Source organism: Bos indicus, chromosome 23 (assembly GCF_029378745.1).
Source record: "Bos indicus isolate NIAB-ARS_2022 breed Sahiwal x Tharparkar chromosome 23, NIAB-ARS_B.indTharparkar_mat_pri_1.0, whole genome shotgun sequence".
Lineage (NCBI taxonomy): Eukaryota > Metazoa > Chordata > Mammalia > Artiodactyla > Bovidae > Bos > Bos indicus.
In genome coordinates, this window is record NC_091782.1 from 45,013,415 (window position 1) to 45,030,506 (window position 17,092).

At 37.8% G+C, this 17,092-nt stretch overlaps 1 protein-coding gene and 1 long non-coding RNA gene across 3 annotated transcripts in view; both read left to right on the forward strand.

The window, feature by feature from the left end:
* RANBP9 (RAN binding protein 9) overlaps window positions 1–17,092 on the forward strand; it is a 72,934-nt gene that overhangs the window by 33,103 nt on the left and 22,739 nt on the right. For both annotated transcript variants that reach the window (XM_070778371.1, XM_070778370.1), the window contains exons 3-5: window positions 6,776–6,828; window positions 7,742–7,909; window positions 12,100–12,122. In XM_070778371.1, the coding sequence (XP_070634472.1) occupies window positions 6,776–6,828; window positions 7,742–7,909; window positions 12,100–12,122 (244 nt within the window). The remainder of the gene's footprint in view (window positions 1–6,775; window positions 6,829–7,741; window positions 7,910–12,099; window positions 12,123–17,092) is intronic.
* Window positions 12,129–15,251, forward strand: LOC139179084 (uncharacterized). Its single transcript, XR_011563493.1, has 2 exons — window positions 12,129–12,698; window positions 14,848–15,251. It is a non-coding gene; the product is annotated as an uncharacterized lncRNA (long non-coding RNA).

Here is a 17,092-nt window from a genome sequence, read left to right on the forward strand (position 1 = left end):
CTTTTGTGAAGAAAGTTCTCAGGAGCATGGTTAGACAAGTGTCTAGGCGCACGTGTTGCCTTCGTTTCTCTTCTGAGCGGAGCTGCAGGGTCTGGGGGTGAGCATCCACTCAGACGTACGAGAAACTGCCAGTCGTGTTCCCAAGGAGTTGCCCCATTGTACGTTCCCACCAGCAGTGTGTGAAAGTTATCCTTGTGCCAAGTTCTTGGCAGTGCTGGGGTGGCCGGTCTGAAACTGTCACCACCCTGCTGGCTGTGTGCTGGTGCCCCGTGGGGTTTAATTTCCCTTCTGTGGTGACCAGTAGTCACTGCAGTGCAGCGCTTCCACGTGCTTCGTGTTTATTTGCAGTTTTCTGTGATATTTTGTGAAGTGTCTATTGAAATCTTTTGTTCGTTTATAAAAATTAGATTGTCTTATGTCTTTGGGGCGAGTTTAATTTTGCTGATGTCTGACTTACGAGTTTGTTATTTTGTGCTTCTTGCTTTCTGTGTCCTAATAGGTATTTGCTTTATCCCCGTGTAAGTAAGATACTTTTACACGTTTTCTTTTAGAAGCTTTATACATTTAATCTTTGTGTTTAGGACTGTGATTCATTTTCAGTTGAGTTTTATGTATCGTGTGAGGTAGAGATCAATGTTGACTTTTCCAAATGGATACCAGTTCTGTCACTGTTGATGGAAAGACCTTCCTCATTCTTTGGGACTGTTTGGCACTCCTGTAAAAATGTTAAGTGATTGTCTAAGTGTGGGACTCTTTTGGGTCTCTTTCTGAATCCATTGCGTTGGTTTGTTTGTTGATTCTTAATGCCAGTACCACACTGTGGTGATTACTCAGGTTTATGCTAGGTGAATCTTGAGGTCAAATGATGTAAGTCCTCCGTCTGTATTCTCTTTCGTACTTTCTTTTGCACATTTTAGATCCTGTTTATTTCAAACGTTAGAATAAGCCTGTCGGTTTTATAGAAACCTCCTAGCATGAGTATAATTGGATTGCATTGACTCTAGAGATCAATTTGGAGAGAATTGTAGCCTTAATAATATTGAGTCTTCTAGTCCATAAATGTGATGTATCTCTCCATTTATTTACATCTTCTTTAATTTCCCCATCATTGTTTGGTAATTTTCAGCTGAGAAATTCTACATGTCTTTTGTTCAGTTCTTAAATGTTTTATGCTTTCTGGTCCTTTTGTAGATGTAATTGTTTTAAAATTTTATCTTTTTAGTGTTTGCTGCCAGTATATACAAATAGAGTAGATACTTTTATATAGTAATTCTGTATCGTGCACCTGTATTTAAATTCACTTATTAACTTTACTGATTATTTTGTGTTTATCTTTTGTTAAAGTAGTGTTATTTACAGATAAAGTCAGATTTATTTCTTCCCGTTTTTCTTCAATAGGATGTTTTTATTAGATGAATATATTTATGTCTGTATTTAGCTTTTAGCAATAAGCTATGCTGAACTCTAAAAATGTCATACCATTAATGTATGCAATATTTTTTAGTCAAATTAACCATTCATTTATTCATTCATTCGAAAATGTGTGTTGAGCACCTCCTGTGTGCCAGTCCTCCACTCTGCACGGAGAATAAAATGCTAATAGTCACAGTAACACAGTCCTTGTTATAAATTTGGCACACCTCTGAGTTGTTCCTTGTGTGTGAAAGCCAATGAGGTAGGTTTCGTTATCAACAGAATGTTAAAATGAGTAACTTGGCCAGTAAGTTCTCTTTACTCTTGACTAGGGGTCATGTTATACTGTGTCTTTATATGTCAGGTAATTTTGAATTGCATGTTGTAACTGGATTATAATTTTTAAAATTAACAATATTTTTTCAGTAAGTTTAATGACATTTCATAATTTTCTTTGCTAATTGTCATTTCTTTGTCGCACACATTTCCTTCTGGTTTCACTGGACTTCCTACTGAAGTCTGTTCTCAAATAGTTCTTTCGTGAGCATTTGTGGATAGTAGAGTTTTAGCTTTTTATGCCATAGAATGCCTTGTTTTGCCGTCATTCTTGGATGAGGCTTTACCTGGGATTAGGTGCTGGGTTGACAGTTCTTTACTCTAGGTGCTTTGTGCCGTTGTTTACTGTCACCAGCCGCTGCTGGAGAGCAGTCAGCTTTCGTTTTCATTGTCATTCCTTCTGACATGATCTGCCTCTCTCTTGGAAGCTTTTAGGATTTTGTTTGTATCGATAGTCTATAGTGTGTGTGTGGATCTATTTTTACCTTTCTCAGTGTGTGATGTGCACTTTCAACTTAACCAAAATATTTTTTAGTTGTGGGAAATCACTAGCTAAACTATCTCAGTAAATACTGGTGTTCCACTGTACTTTTTAATAATGGTGATTCCATTTTTTTTTCTTTAACATAATCCTAAATGTATGTATTTTTTAAATGCTTTTTTTTTTTAATCGTACTCTCCATTGATGTCTTCTAGAATGAATTCACATTCCAGTTGTGTATTTCGTTGGTCTTATGTACCTTTTTGAGGGGCTTCCTGTGTAGCTCAGCGGGTTAAGAACCTGCCGGTAGTGCAGGGGACTCTGTTTGATTCCTGGGTTGGAAAGTTCCCCTGGAGAAGGGATAGGCTACCCACTCCAGTGTTCTTGGGCTTCCCAGGTGGCTCAGACAGTAAAGAATCTGCCTGCACAAGAATATACAATGGAGAAAAGACAGTCTCTTTAACAAGTGGTGCTGGGAAAACTGGTCAACCACTTGTAAAAGAATGAATCTAGAACACTTTCTAACACCATACACAAAAATAAACTCAAAATGGATTAAAGATCTAAATGTAAGACCAGAAACTATGAAACTCCTAGAGGAAAACATAGGCAAAACACTCTCTGACATAAATCACAGCAGGATCCACCTCCTAAAGTAATAGAAATGAAAGCAAAAATAAACAAATTAAACTTAAAAACTTTTGCACAATGAAGGAAACTATAAGCAAGGTGAAAAGACAGCCTTCAGAATGGGAGAAGATAATAGCAAACGAAGCAACTGACAAAGAATTAATCTCAAAAATATACAGGCAGCTCATGCCGCTCAATTCCAGAAAAATAAATGACCCAATCAAAAAATGGGCCAAAGAACTAAACAGATATTTCTCCAAAGAAGACATACAGATGGCTAACAAACACATGAAAAGATGCTCAACATCACTCATTATCAGAGAAATGCAAATCAAAACCACAATGAGGTACCATCTCATGCCAGTCAGAATGGTTACTATCAAAAAGTCTACAAACAGTAAATGCTGGAGAAGGTGCGGGAGAAAAGGGAACCCTCTTACACTGTTGCTGGGAATGAAAACTAGTACAGCCACTATGGAGAACAGTGTGGAGACACCTTAAAAAACTGGAAATAGAACTGCCATACGACCCAGCAATCCCACTGCTGGGCATATACACTGAGGAAACCAGAATTGAAAGAGACACGTGTACCCCAGTGTTCATCAGAGCACTGTTTATAATAGCCAGGACATGGAAGCAACCAACCTAGATGTCCATCGGCAGACGAATGGATAAGAAAGCAGTGGTACATATACACAATGGAGTATTACTCAGCCATTAAAAAGAATACATTTGAATCAGTTCTAATGAGGTGGATGAAACTGGAGCCTATTATACAGAGTGAAGTAAGCCAGAAAGAGAAACACCAATACAGTATATTAACACATATATTAGAAAGATGGTAATGATGACCCTATATGCAGGACAGCAAAAGAGACACAGATGTAAAGAACAGACTTTTGGACTCTGTGGGAGAAGGAGAGGGTGGGATGATTTGCGAGAATAGCATTGAAACATGTATATTAGCATATATGAAACAGATCGCCAGTCCAGGTTTGATGCATGGAACAGGGTATTCAGGGCCGGTGCACTGGGATGACTCTGAGGGATGAGATGGGGAGGGAGGTGGGAGGGGGGTTCAGGATGGGGAACCCATGGCTGATTGATGTGAATGTATGGCAAAAATCACTACAGTATTGTAATTAGCCTCCAATTAAATAAATTTTCTAAAAAAAGAATCTGCCTGCTTTGTGGGAGACCGGGGTTCAATTCCTGGGTTGGAAAGATACCCTGGAGGAGGGCATGGCAACCCACTCCAGTATGCTTGCCTGGAGAATTCCCATGGACAGAGGAGCCTGGCGGGCTACAGATCATGGGGTCTCAAAGAGTCGGACACAGTCAAACATGGTACATTTTTGGTGTATTTTAGAATTTTGTTTTTGTGGCATTATTTTAATTAGGAAGGTAAACATTTTTCTTCACTTTGTTTATCTAGTTCTATACTTTTCTCTTTATTACAGTTTATAGTTGCTTTCTAACTCCTGGGCCCTCAGTCGAAAGCCTGGTCTGCATTAGGGTTTCCAGGTTCTTTATTCAGGGTGAGTGTTGCAGGGTGAGTCACAGATGGAGTCAGTAACTTTGTCCAGCTCTTAGCTGCTCCTTCTCCCTCCCCCTTAACTAGGCCACAGTGTCAGATGAGCTTTAGCCAAGGCCGCGGGTGGTATCTGTGTTTTCTTCCCTTCAGGAGGGGAGCCTCTTCCCTGTGGGCTCTAAGCAGTGAGCAGGGCTGATGATCCACTGTGGAGCCCTGTTAGCCTCGGTGCCTCAGGAGGAACTCCTCCCCATTCATGGGTGTCCGCAGGCCCAGAGCTGTCCCTGCTTACTTTGTGCTGCTTCTTGGAGGCTCTCTTGTAACTCACTACTTTCTTTAAACATAAATAATTACATTATATGCTGTATTTTCAACAGAGGGGCTGAATCAGAACACCAACTTATCGAGTCTCGACTAGACATCCAACACGTTTCTTCTTGTTTTGTCATTGTTGTGTCCCTGGACACACAACTCTTGTTGGTCATACTGCACTTGTGAATTCCATTATCTGTGAATGGTAATATCTAGTAGGACAGACACTAAGTTATCTTTTATTTAACTTTGTCTTGATCACAATTTTCTATTTTTACATAAGAACTTTAAAATCACCTTGTCTAGTTTTAAAAAGATAGACTCATTTGGAGTCTTATCTTGAACCTCAGTACACATATATATTGATTTTAGAAAGATTGCTATTCTTACACTGTTACGTTATCCAGATACTCAAATACTCGTTTATTATCACTTTTAAGATAGCACTTTTGAGCTTTACTTGAGCTCTTTATTCATACGTGCATGCTAAGTCCCTTCAGTTGTGTCCGACTCTTTGCAACCTTATGGATGTAGCCCGCCAGGCTCCTTTGTCCATTGGATTCTCCAGGCAAGAATTCTAGAGTGGGTTGCCATTTCCTTCTCCAGGGAATATTCCCGACCCAGGGATCGATCCCGTGTCTCTTAAGTCTCCTGCTTTGGCAGGCAGGTTCTTTACCACCAGCATCACCTGGGAAGCCTCCATCCTTAATGATACCCCTGTTTTATAGTGTCTGTGGTTATTATGATTGGTATCTATAGATTCTCCTTCCTTTCTCTAGCTGATTATTACTAGGAAAGAAATTAAAATATTTCTCTTACATTCAGTCATTTTCCAAAAGTGTATTAGTTGCTCAGTTGTGTCTAGCTCTTTGCGACCTCATGGACTGTAGCCTGTCAAGCTCCTCTATCCATGAAATTCTCCAGGCAAGAATACTGGAGTGGGTGTCTATTACCTTCTCCAGGGGGATCTTAAATTTTCCCAAAATACCTAGTTAATTCTAAAAACTTATATTCCATAGTTTCCGAGGTATATAATCAGAGCAACTACAATTAATATAATTTTATATCTTGTAATATTTATACTTATCTAGTTCTCTTATTAAACTAAAACCTCTAAGACAATGTTTAAAAGCTGTAGGCATCTCTGTGCCTGATTTTATCGGAAATGACTTAAGTGTTTCACTGTTGAACACCTTGCTTGTTGCGTTCAGTTCAGTTCAGTTCAGTCGCTCAGTCGTGTCCGACTCTTTGTGACCCCATGAATCGCAGCACGCCAGGCCTCCCTTAGATTTGGCAAAAAGTGTGTCTTATTTAGGTACTTCCCTTTTATTTTTATTTGAATTTTTATTAGGAGTGGTAGCTGAATTCATCAAATACCATTTTAAATCGTGCACAATTAGCAATTTAACTAATTGTTAACTAATGGACTCAGTTTGCTTTTTAAAGTTTTTTAAATGAATTGCATACCTTAATGATTACCTTTTGCTCTAGTATTTCTTTTGTAGAGATAATTTTGTTCTCGTGTTTTATACATTAATAATTAAGGCTTTCATGTTTAAGTCCATATCGTCAGTTTGCCTGAATACTTTCGGAAAACCAATACATAGTTACCCTGTAGCACATACTTTTTAGGATATTTAGGTATTGCAGATGCTCTTATCTGAATTGGATACTTTTTCAAATTTGTCTCCATGTCTTTGTTGAGGGAGGGGAGGAACTAGATTTTTACTGTGTCCTTTTAAAAGCCACATGCCCCGCTGTACTTTTTGTTAGAATTCTTAATTCCAAATATGTATGTGTAGATAAGTTGGAAAGATTTTTATAATTGTAAGAATACATAAGTAATTCTTTGGGTATGTTTATGAATGATGCTATAGGAATGTACTGTCAGTCTGGGTTTTGTTGTTGCTTAATATTGCCCTTTTTGCTTTTTCATGAATTCTAAGAATTTTTTTGTAGCTACCCTGTGCAGTTCATCTTGGGCTTAATTCTGATGATGTTTGGGAGTGTTTGGTAATTTATACATATATATAACTACAATCAGCTTTTCTTTCTTCCTTTTTTTTAAACAGTTACATGGGAATCGGTCTTTCTGCTCAAGGCGTGAACATGAACAGACTACCAGGTACACTTGTAATTGAATTACAGTGCGGTCTTATGGCTAACTCTGGCTAAAATGGCAAGTAATAACTCGAGATATTAAGTACATCAATCTTCTATATTTTTAATCGCTGTATGAGTTCAGAGTTGAAGCTAAATGGTTTTAATAAATTTTATGCTATTTTGCAAAATATGCCATGCCTCGTTTTGTTTTGCTTGTTTTTGTTTTGTGTGTTGGTATTTTGAACTTCTAGTACATAATGATATCAGCTACTTTAGATGTTTTAATTGGTTGGTTCTGTCTCCTACCCAACACATTCCTGACTTCTAGGAATTCCCCATTTTCAGTTGTTTAATACTCTGGGTATCTAGGCTGATGTTAAAAGTAAACGAAGGAGAAAAAAAGCAAAGGAAGGAAGGTGTGAAACACAGTGGTAGACTGTTTTCCTAAAACCATTAATTGTACCAAGTGATTCTTCGATTATATTTTCTGATGTTCTGCTTACTAATGTTAAAAATTAACTTTAGAGGAAACTGCTTGAAAATTGAGAGAAAAATCTTGTGTGTTATTTTAAACTCTGTGTGTGTTAAAACCAAATCAGAGCAAAATTCCTTCGGTCTGTTAGCAAAGGAAATATGCATGAGACTGCGTCTTGCTGTTTGTTTGCTTTTTCTGTTAAGAGTCCTCTCTGAGACATAGTTTAGCGTTCTGTGTGGCAGATTTACTTTTGTTAATGTTGTAAGCAGTGTTTTAATACAGAATTTATGTACTGTGATTGTTGAGAATTTAAATGTACTGTTGGAAATTTTACCTTTGGAAAGGGGAAATTTACAGAGGTTGTACTGTTCTTGCTTGTCTTATTATAAATTTGCTGAATAGTTCTAGTATGGGGCAACCTTACTTTTCACTGTAAATATACTGAAACTTTCTCTTTTAGGCTGGGATAAACATTCGTATGGTTACCATGGTGATGATGGACATTCATTTTGTTCTTCTGGAACGGGACAACCTTATGGACCAACTTTTACAACTGGTGACGTCATTGGCTGTTGTGTCAACCTTATCAACAACACCTGCTTCTACACCAAGAATGGACACAGTTTAGGTACTAAAGTAACCAGATGGGGTGCTTATGTACTTACAGCATGGTAGTAATGGTTATTATGTAATTCTCCTTTATGAGTAGATGCCTCTGGAGATTATTTCTTTGTTCTTTCTAGGTAGAAGCTGAGAAAATGGTGAAAATTTAAATCTGAAGTATTATGTAATGGGCACATATTCAATTAAAAATCTTAATTTTTTACGTTGAAGGCCACATGATATCACACCTGTGGGACTAACTAGAAATAACTGCATGCTCAGATATTTATTCTAATAGTGGAAATGCTGCATGCTTTCTGCTCTGCTTTGAATAAAGCCCTTCACAGTATGATCCAGTTTTCTAGATACCGAGTGCCGAGAAAAAAGCCGTCAGTTTTTAGTATAATATGAGGGTAATGACAGAGCATGGAAAAGCTTATGCTCCCAGCGAAATGAAGGGCATTGACATACTGAAAAATCAGGCCTGCTAACAAAAAATTAACAAAGATTGTAACTACAAGCTAGTTCTGCAAAAGGGAGCAGAACTAAAATGAGCAAATGATAACAAAACTTCTAAAAGACAGCTGGCAAATAGATAGATTAGTGAAAACATGAGAAAATCACTCCGCTGTAAGACTAACAGGAAATTAGGGGTTTTGGTTGAATATCTGTACTACTTCAGATTTAATACTTTTATGCTCCCTTTTCTTAGATTTTTTTTGTCTTTGTTTTGTATTAAAGTAAGTATAAAGGATAGCAAGGTTGATGCTTTAAAAAAAGTTTCATATTTTTAACTGTTTAGAACATTCTTGATTTATAGCAGGTTATTTCTGATGAGATAAAGTGAAAGAAGGCATCAACTAATCCCCAAAGGCAGAAGATTCAGTTTGCTTATAAACAGTATTTAAAAATTAAACTGCAGATAGTATGCTTAGACATATAATAAATATTCTTTAATATAGTGCAAAAACTATTCTGTAATTTAATAGTAGAGAATTCTAAATTTTGGGCTATGTTGGTAATAGTTATTTGGGTTTTTTAGTGTCTCGACATACTCCTTATATAATGTTACTGTCTTAGTCATAGTTAGTTACATTTGGCTTAAAACTTTTCCTTCTGATTATTACTGTTGATTCTGAAGTTCTGTGCTGGCTAACTTAAAAGCTCTCACAAGTCCACAGAGACTCTTAACATTCTTTTCAGTACAAGACTGTTGATAAAGGATGCCATGTATGGTGTGTGTATTTGTGATCTGATTGTTATTGGCAGACTGGTTTCCAGAAGGACACAGCCCTTCTAGTTTGTTGTTGCTCTTCAGGCTCTGTCTGAGTTGTCAAAGCAGTTAACTGGGATAGTCTTCATTGGCTTGGCTGCTTAAGGTATTTAAGATCTTAAACCAGAAGTCTGCCTTCAGGTAGGACCTTTGGTTCAGTAATGCAAAGATGACATTTTTAAAACCAAAATGAATTTTTTTATAGTTTGCAAAAACTTTATTTCAGAGAAGAAATTTTATTTTGGGACTTAAGAAGATCATAGGTGATGTGATATTATTTTTTTTCCTATTAGATTTTCACAAGCATTTACATTGAGATTTTTCTCTTGCGTAAGGAAGTTGTTTTTAAAATATGTTGTTGTTGTTCAGTCCCTAAGTTGTGTCCGACTCTTTGTGACCCCATGAACTGCAGCACATGGGATGCTGTTTAAGAACAAGGGTACTTGATGGAAGCATGTTCTAAAATTGTCAGTTTGAAACAGTTGGCATTATTCATTCATAAACCTAATATGTATTTGTCAAGCACATGGAGGGTCAGGATAGCAGCGGTCAGTATGGGAGTTCAGTTGTCTGGGTTTTTCTCCTGGCTTGGGCTTGTGACCTTAGGCGAGTTACTTACACATCTGTGTGCCTCAGATCATAAAACCAGATCGCTGTAACATGTGCCTGTTGAGGTTGCTGGGGTGGACTGAAGTGATGCACGTGAAGCTAAGTGATTGCCATACACTTAGTGAGTGCTCAGTAAGTGGTGTTCATTGTCGTTTGCCAGACTCTGGCCCAGGTGCTGGGGATGCAGTGAGCAAGAATTATTCCTCTGGAGCAGAGGTCAGCAAGCTATGATGGCCCACGGGCCAGATCAGTCTCGTGTCTGCTTTCTAAGTAAAGTGTCACTGAAACCCAGTCACCACCACCCCTACCCCTGGTTCATTTGCTTTCTGTATGTGGCTGCTGTCCTGCTACTGTAGCAGAATTAAGTAGTTGAAACAAGCCCAGAGAGCTGACCCCTTACAGAGTAATGTGTTTCTCTCTGGACCAGATTCTAGCATCTAGAAGATAAAATATTACTCAGCTACTTTTCCCTTGTATTTCGCAAAATGGATAATTTGTGCCCCAAAGCTTGGTACATGCTTAGTTTCTGTCTCATGGAGGTTTTCAAAATGTATATTTACTTACTGTATAAAGAGAAATGAAGGGGGTTTTGAGGAAATAATTAAAGGAGAAACATTTCAGTATGCAAGTTAATTCATTTGAATTTTTAAATTTTGTTATAATTCTTCAGTAGACAGTTACTTTTCTAAAAGTCTCTTGATAATCAGATTAGGAAATTGGGAAAAAATTGTTTTCTGTGTAAAACTTAAATAATTGTTCAGCTTGTTAAAGTGCCATTTTTGTGGTCTGAATATGTATAGGTTGTGTTTAATATATTTGACAGTGTTCAAAAGTGTTATTCTATAGAATTAAGTTGGATACTTCATTAGAGATTTTGGTAAAGTGAGGAAGGATCTCAGTAATTACTGACAAAAGTAAATTTTTGCTTAAACGATATAAATTTAGACAGTCTTTATCGATAGACATTTTTGAAGGAAAGTGATTAGGCTGCTGTTTTATGAAAGGTGGTAAAATTATATATGGTCATGTTTTATTTATTCTTGCTGTTTTCTTTGTTCTTTTTAGTTTTCTGAAATTTTTAGGATAAATTCTCACATTTGTTTGGCCCACAATCACTTTACTTTCTGTTTATTAATGAAACTAAAGGTAATCTGAACGTTTTCACTTTTGCCAAGTTAACATATGAGTTTACTGGTTTTTAAAAGTCATAAAAACAGTATTTTAATTACAAAGCACTATTTTTACATTTATTTCAAGGCATATATAGTAGAGATTTATAGTCAGTTTGCCTTTTAACTTTATTACTTTAATGAATAGAGTCAGATGTATTTTCTGAAGGCACAGCACAACGGTAGAGCTACAGACTCTCAACTGGGAAGAGACCTTAAAGATGATGTTTCAACAGGAGGGCCCTCATTATTTTAGGTGGTGATCATCACCATAGAGGGCGGGATGCTGGCATGGTTTGACTTTGTCTTAATGTGTGTTTAAACTGAAGAACTGCGATTAGCCAAGTCAGCAGTACCACCCCCTCCCATTATTATAGAGCTCAGTCTTTTTAAACATATGACTGAGGTCCTATAGAAATATCTGGTTTGTTTATTATCTTATTTTCAGCTAAGTAATTTATTTGAATATTTAAAGGGTGATTACATCATCACTTTGGGATGTCAGTAGATTTATTCCAGTGATGTTGCCATTGTTCAAATGTATTTGGTACATAACTGTTGAAATTACTGTCAGAGGGCATTTAAGAGAAATTTTCAACTGTTTGTATCTTTGTCCTTTGAAAGAGGAATTAATTTTGTTTTCTAGAGTAATCAAAACTTTGTATTTTTATGAGAATTTTTTAAAGTAAACAAAGCTACTATATTTTCTATTCACCCCTTTTTGTAACAGAAAATCTTTCCTTTTCCCTTAAAATTATTTAAAAGCTAAATCTAGGTAAGGAAGATTTAAATAACAAGGCCAGATAAAGCAGCTTAGGTGTCAGTCAGAAATTAAATGTAATTATTTTGCAACCAGTTTTCTTTTTCCTCACATAGCTTTGAATATTTATCTGAAACCATTTCAGAAATCCTGGAGGCAACTACCGTACCCCAGAAATAAAATTGGCGTGTCCCTAACAAGGGTCACGAGCTTGACACAGGATGGCATTCACTCAGACCTGCATAAGTGTTATTGAGAGAAAAATTAGTCTTGTTATTTTATATTTAGCTTTTTAATTTTTTCCTTCCTTTGCTGTATTTTCCCTTCTTTTTGGTGAGAAATTCAGCTTGTCACCATACTCTGCCTGAAAAACGACTTCTAACGCCATTTTCCTTTCCTTTTAGGTATCGCTTTCACCGACTTACCGGTAAGACAGACTTTCTTGTAAAAGTAGTTTTGTATTTTTAATTAAAAGAAGTATATAGAAACTAGTACTACTCACGTTTAAAACGCAGTCTTACTGATAATAAGTTTATAAGCCGTGCCGCACGTGCACCAGAGCGCCTTTCATGAGCTGCCATCGGTGCGGACCGGCAGAAAGTAAGCCGAGTTGCACTGGGCCCCGCTGCCCAGGGGAACTTAGCTGTGGCTGAGAACCAAATCGGACATGTTTGTTTAGAAGACACTTTTTAGTATCACTGTGGATTCGTTTGAAATATGTTTCTCTTTTATTGTTGGGCTTTTTAGTAAGTGGCTGTGTGACAGTCATTTACTAATTCAGCGTCTGTTGATGCCACTGTGTGGCGAGTTCTCTGCTTGCTTTTATTCAACAAAACAGATGGAGGTCTCTGTCCTTTCGGAGTATTCAAGTTGAGGACCTTAATAAATAATGCATTAAAAATATTTTTAAAAATTTAAATACTTTTTAAAGGAAGAAAACAGTAGTGCCTGAGAGGACCAAGGACAGAGCCCAGGTGGCACAGTTTGCTCACCGTTGTTCAAGGTAATTGCTGAGCAGAATCTTTGGAGGAAGCGAGGATACGGAGAACAAGAACGTTCCAGGCAGAGGGAGTAGTTAGGGGGCGGGCACTCAGGCAGGAGCGCGTGGGGCGTGTTTGAAGAGCGTGCAGGGAGGTAGAGAGACTGAGGCGGGCGGACTCAGACCCCAGGGTGGGGCGGAGTCAGACCCGAGGGCGGGGGCCGTTGTGAGCACCTGGGCATTGACTCTGAATGAAGGACGCTGACAGTGCAGAGGTTAGCTGTTGTGATACACCGGATGACAGAGAGACGGCAGCTGGGGGAGTAAAGACAGAAACAAGCCAACTGTGAGGGGCTGTTGCAGAAACTCAGGCAGGAGATGCTGGTGACTCAGCCTCTGGAGACGTAAGGAGTGGTTCCATTCCGGACGCCTTACATCCCAAATCTAAGCCTCTGTCAGTTGTAACATGCATCATATATAGCCCTAAAGGGAGTGGGGACTAATAAACTCTGATACAGTGCTTTCTTATCATTTAGGACTGATAGTTTATATTCACTGATCTCTTCAGATATTTAAATCTATTAATAAACTTTTGATCGGTATCACTTATTGTATGCCTGAAACAGAACTTTAAGAAGCAGTGACCAGTGAGTGGGGCAGGAGGAGGACTAAGAATTGGGTGTCCTCCTTCAGAGCCAACTGAAGAAGATCTGTCCGGAAGGAAGGAGAAGCCAGCGTGTCAGATGCCACTGTGATGTATTGCGTCACAGGGGCTGAGGATTGACCAGTGGGCTTATTGTCAGGGTTAGCAGGGTGTCTGCTAGCTGTTGAGAATGATACAGTAGCAAGAAAAACAGGGGATGTTGTATATCCAGAGGGAAAGTAGCCGTGATCCTGCCCTTGAATGGACAGGGGGTGATCCTGTGGGTGAGTGGAAAGGAGAGGCTTTTGAGAAGAGTGTCTGGTGGGGGCGGCTGGGTGTTGGTCCAGGTGCAGATACGAGGGCCCAGGTAGCTCAGTCTTGTTGCAGACGTTTTGCTCAGACTCTCCGAGTCACATGGATTTGGTGAAAGGGCGTATATAGCTGGTTTGATTTTTTTTTTTCTTCTTTCTTTCTTCTCCCAGTTTTTGTGGCTCTAAGCAAGTAAAATCAACTTGTCAGTTAGTAGATTTTGTTCCTTACTGACAGATAGTGGTGATCATTTAAAAAAGGCGTAGCTAGTTTTAGATATGTTGACTGTTTGGGGTTGCCTTCTGATTATTTTTTGTCCCATTTTAGAATCACCAGTTATATTTTTTGCCTTGTCTGTAATTAGCCAAGGGTGATGTTCATTTCTACCTCAGTGGGTAAAGTGGTGGTTAGGGTGGTGGTTGTAAGTTTTCTGTTAATAACACAGTGGTTCTGAGAGCTCTTTATTTTTGTGACTGTGAGATCTTCTGGGACTTCCACACACAACATATCATTCTTCTACTTAAAAAGGAAAGAAAGTTAGTCTTTCTCTTAGAGTCCCCACCACCTGTGATCCTTCACTAGACAGTCACAGCAGTCAGCCTCCGTGGAGGGGATGTTTACAGAAAAAAAGCTTACCTATTATGGAACCAGAGGGTGCTTTACATCTCTGAAAACTGGAGATGTTTTTCAAAATGATCATTCTTCCCCAGCTCACCTCACCATCTTTAGATATGATGATGGTGTTGAGTGTATGGCCTTCTAGATCTGTTTTAAACTTACGTTGGCCAGTGTGTCCGTGACTGTCGGCTGGAGGAAGGTGGGTCGTAGCTGAGGCACTGTTCCGGTAGCTTGCTTTTTTCACTTAGTGATGTGTGTTGTGCCTCTTTCTGCATCAGTGTACACGTTTTTAACGCTTTCTTTTTGCTTGTTTTTATAATATCTTATTGTAAGATGCACTGCAACGATTTAAAGATGTATGTTTTTGTGTATTTGACATTTATGAAAGGGGGTGTATCCTAGAAATCCATGGCCTGTCACAGTTTAATGGACAGTGTTTCTTAGACATGAAATGATGGTAGATCTTATAGTCAGTGCGGGCTGAGCTTCCCTGATTGTGGTATATAATACCACCTGTGAATGGACATTCTTTTTAATTTTTTATTTGCTATTAAAAATAATGCTGCAGGACATATATCTTTGCACATGTTTGTTTTTCTGTAGGATTAATTTCTTACAAGAAAAGGACTAATTATCAGCAAGGAAATTGAATCGGTAATTTCAAAATCAGACAAGAAAAAGAAATAAAAGCAATTCAAATTGGAAAGAAAGAAGTAAAGTAAAATTGTCTTGTCAGTCTTAATAGATTTTGCCAAATATCTTTCTTACAAGGTTATATTGGTTCATATTTCTATGTACAGTGAATGAGAGGGCTTATTTTCTCAGCCTTCATCAACACTGGGTGTTCTCAGCTTTTAAAATCTTAATCTGTTGTGCAAAATAATCTGCTTATTTTAATTTGCATTTAAGAAATTCAATTCATATCTCTTTATATTTTTAATCATCATCTTATGTTTCTTCAAATTGCCTGTGTATCTATTGCCAATTAAATTGTTTTTAACTAGTAATTTTGTTTGTCAGTTTTTTGTTTTGTATCGGGGTATAGCCAATTAGCAATGTTATGATAGTGTCAGGTACACAGCAGAAGGGGCTCAGCCGTACATATCCGTGTATCCTCTCTCCCCCCAAGCTCCCCTCAAATCCAGGCTGCCGCGTAACATTGAGCAGACGAACTAGTAGTCTTTGTTTTCCTATATTCTGAGATTATTTTTTCATATTTAGAATATTGGTCCTTATAATGTGTGGCAAATTTTTTTTTCTATAAATTTCATTTTTCTTGACATAAGAGTTTTTGGCTTAAAATACTTTTGTTTTAAACTATGTCGCAATTTTGTAATGGGCTTTAATGAAAAGAATACTGTCCTCGGAGTAGAGCCATGAGTTTCCCTTTCTGCGTGTCATTAACAAACTGGTGCTTTTGGAGACACTGTGCAAGCTCTTTAAATCTCCGTTTCTCATTGGTGAAATGAGAAGGTTATAATGAGTATCTCACTTGTCTTCACCGTAAAAGTCTATTAACTTGTGAGTTTTGTTGATTATTAAGACTCAGTACACGTGTGGGTGTTGTGTTACCACTTGTTCCCCTAAGCCAACGTGACTGTCTTTCCCAGTATATTACCACAGTACTCCTTCTGTTTCTGATTTGGGTTGTTTGATTGGTCACCTGAGTTTAAAAATACCTTCTTAGCTTTTTGCAGTGAAATCTATCTAAGCATCTTGTATTTACACACATTATATTCTCTTAATCTTTACCTGATTTTGTACTGAAAATACCTGTGATAATCATTAAAGCAAAGCAATAGGCATAAACACAGAGACTGAGGATGAAGTAGGCTTTGGAGTTACAGAAAGGTCCACTGAGCTTAGATTTTGGTGTTAATAAGCCTGTGTCCAGTCCCAGCTCTGCCGTGGTGTAGGACAACTGTGAGCACGTTAATTTACCCCGTCCTCAGTTCCTCTATCTTCATAATGCAGATAATCATAATGATGATGACTTAACAGGGTAATGACAGTGAGTAAACCTGGACCTTTAGAGGACGCTCAGTAACTTACTCTCCCTTCAGATGTGACAACAGTGATTGAGCTGACAGAAGGACTCCTGTATTTTTTGTACAGATTTTTGAAGCTGTTGAACTTGTTTCACCCTCAAGTCTTAGAGTATATCTTAGAGGAAATGCATTTCTTAATGAATTTGAATGTTTAAATCCTTTCTGGAGATGTGTGCATTTTATTTTTATGTAAAGAATCTCTATTCTTAAAGGCACTGTTTTGCTTATAATTAAGTTCTTATACCATTCCTTAATAAAGGCATCCCAGATGTAGAGAGAATAGAAATTAGTAAACTTAACATAGTGTATGCCCAGTTAGGATGTTCTTCTATGGTAATCAGCTTCCACGTGTACTTTCTAGAAGCGCATCGCAGTATCATACTTCAGAGGATAAATATGAGTTATGCTTGAATCTCTCTATTGTATGATATAATCTTTTTTTTTTTTTTCAATTTTTTAATTGAAGGATAATTGCTTTACAGAATTGTGTGGTTTTCTGTCATACATCAACAAGAGTCAGCCATAGGTACACCCATGTCCCCTCCCTCCCAGACCTTCGCCCATCTCCCTCTAGCCCACACTTCAGCCTGTTGAAGAGCCCCTGTTTCAGTTCCCTGCGTCTGTATGACATATTCCTAAGAGCAAGAATTTATTTATTAGAAGTACCTTCATTTATTAGATGTATAATGCCCTATGGTCTGAATAAATAAGTAGCTTAGGTTGCTGTGTATTTTTCTTGATCATTTGCTTTATTTCTTCCTCTATTAGTTTCTGATTGAGATCTTAAAATATTTGTGGAG